The sequence below is a fragment of the Rutidosis leptorrhynchoides genome, chromosome 5 (assembly GCF_046630445.1).
Source record: "Rutidosis leptorrhynchoides isolate AG116_Rl617_1_P2 chromosome 5, CSIRO_AGI_Rlap_v1, whole genome shotgun sequence".
Classification (NCBI taxonomy): domain Eukaryota; kingdom Viridiplantae; phylum Streptophyta; class Magnoliopsida; order Asterales; family Asteraceae; genus Rutidosis; species Rutidosis leptorrhynchoides.
Genome location: NC_092337.1, coordinates 362,175,955 through 362,178,541, shown reverse-complemented (window position 1 = coordinate 362,178,541; position 2,587 = coordinate 362,175,955). Strand labels below are relative to the sequence as shown.

At 40.8% G+C, this 2,587-nt stretch overlaps 1 protein-coding gene across 1 annotated transcript; it reads left to right on the top strand.

The window, feature by feature from the left end:
• The first annotated feature begins 1,738 nt into the window (after nt 1–1,738).
• LOC139849695 (uncharacterized) lies at nt 1,739–2,383 on the top strand. Its single transcript, XM_071839327.1, has one exon. It carries the CDS (start codon nt 1,739–1,741, stop codon nt 2,381–2,383), a length of 645 nt encoding a protein of 214 aa, XP_071695428.1.
• Nucleotides 2,384–2,587: the final 204 nt, after the last annotated feature.

The window sequence follows — 2,587 nt, the reverse complement described above, 5'->3', positions numbered from 1 at the left end:
ACTTGAAGTTCCGTTTACAGAAAGTGAGATTTGGTCAGCGGTAAAAGAATGTGGTAGCTCCAAAGCCCCTGGCCCGGATGGATTTAATTTTCGATTCTTTAAAAAATTCTGGGAAGTTATCAAGTCGGATCTAATTGAAGCAATCTCAGAATTCTGGTCTAAAGGTGAGATTTCCTCGGGTTGTAATGCATCTTTCATCACCCTTGTCCCGAAGAAGGCTGACCCGCAAGTCTTAAATGACTACCGGCCAATTAGTTTAATTGGTAGTTTTTATAAGATTGTGGCTAAGCTTTTGTCGAACCGTCTCAGAAAGGTGGTACCAATGTTAGTAGGATTTGAACAAAGCGCATTTATAAAGGGTAGGAACATTATTGACGGCGCGTTGGTTGCAAATGAAACGGTTGACTTTTTGAAAAAGAAAAAGCGTAAAAGCTTGATTTTCAAAGTTGATTTTGAGAAGGCGTTTGATAGTTTGAGTTGGGATTTTTTGTTAGAAATAATGGAGATAATGGGTTTTGGATATAGATGGAGAAAGTGGATTCATTCGTGCTTAAATTCGGCATCCATTTCCGTACTTGTTAACGGGTCCCCTACTAGTGAATTCAAACTCGGACGGGGGGTTCGCCAAGGGGACCCACTTTCACCGTTTCTCTTTATCCTCGCGGCGGAAGGTTTAAACGTGTTAACAAAATCTGCGGTTAGGAACAACTTACTTGAAGGTGTGTTGATTGGTAATGAAAACGTTCCGATCTCGCACCTTCAATACGTGGATGATACCATATTTTTTGGCACATGGAGCTCGGGTAATATCGATAATCTTATGTCTCTTCTCAAATGTTTTGAATTATCTTCGGGTCTAAAGGTTAATTATTGTAAAAGCAGTTTATTTGGTATTGGTGTTGTGAATTCTGAAGTGGAAGATATGGCCCGTTTGTTTGGTTGTAATATTAGGTCACTTCCATTCGTGTATCTTGGATTACCCATTGGTGCGAATATGAAAAAGTCTAGTAGTTGGAAACCGGTTATCGATAAATTTGATAAGAGACTCTCGGATTGGAAGGCGCGTATGGTTTCATCTGGTGGACGCTTGACGCTCGTTAACTCGGTGCTAAATAGTTTGCCGTTGTACTACTTCACTCTCTTCCGATGCCCGTCTAGTGTTCTCAAAAAACTCGAGAGTGTAAGACGGTCATTTTTTTGGGGCGGGTCGGGAAACGATTCAAAAATATCATGGGTTAAATGGGATGAAGTCCTCCTTCCATTCGCGGAAGGTGGACTAAATCTCGGGTCAATTAAAAGCAAAAACTTAGCTTTGATCGGCAAGTGGTGGTGGAGGTTCAAAACCGAAACCACCGCCTTGTGGGTCAAAGTCATTAAAAGTATTTACGGGGTTTCGGGTTTTCTTGATTCGGGTGGGGATTTTCAGTCACATTCTGGAAATACAACTTGGTTAAACATTGTCAACTCGGGAGTCTTTTTGGATTCCCTTGGTCTTAATTTCAGGGGTTCTTTTATCAAGAAAATTGGTGACGGAGCAACAACTTCATTCTGGAATGACGCGTGGTTATGTGATGGTACTCTTAAGGAAAAATTCAGCCGGCTTGCACATCTCGAAACTGATTTGCAGGCCTCGGTTAAAGATCGTGTCGGGTACAATGGTGCAACATGCATGGGAGAATGGTCCTGGTCAAGACCGGTGCGTGGCAGATCAGCAGCAGAGCTCGAACAACTCTAATCAATGATACAACAATTCCATTTCAGTCCAGATAATGAAGATCGCTGGAAATGGGCCTCGGGATCAGACGGGGTCTTTTCAACTAGCATTCTGACGAGCCAAATAAATGGTAAACTACTTAACACTTCAACTAATTGTGTGGTGACATTGAGAAACAAACTTGTCCCGAAAAAAGTTGAGGTATTTGTGTGGCGTGCGCGACGGAAAAGATTACCCGTTCCCTTGGAACTTGACAAGCGTGGGGTTGACTTACACTCCGTTCGTTGTCCGATATGTGATGACGATCTTGAGTCGGTGGACCACTCACTTGTTCTATGTTCTCGAGCTTTCGAAATTTGGTCCAAAGTGTTTAATTGGTGGGGTATGAATAATTTAAACAACTTAAGCGTCGGAGAAATATTCAGCGAAGACCCAAATCAGCAAATGTCGAGTGTTGGGGTCGGGATATGGCAAGCGGTGACATGGATATGTGGGTATCTTATTTGGAGCAACCGGAACAAAAAAGTTTTCAAGAACAAGATTTGGGACACCTCGGTTGCGCTCAACGAGATACAAGTTAAAAGCTTTGATTGGATCGCGAAGAGATGCAAGATGAAGAAACTCGAATGGCATATTTGGTTGGCTAGCCCACACTTGTATTTACAGTAGCATTTTTCTACATTTTGTTACTAGCTTGGCAACCAAAATGTAGTAGTACAGTGTATAGTTTGAGATAGTGTGTATCAGTTTGTGTTGGCTTCTCTGCAATTTATGCAGATTAGCTTGTGTTTGTAACCTCTTATTATATATATATATATATATATATATATATATATATATATATATATATATATATATATATATATATATATA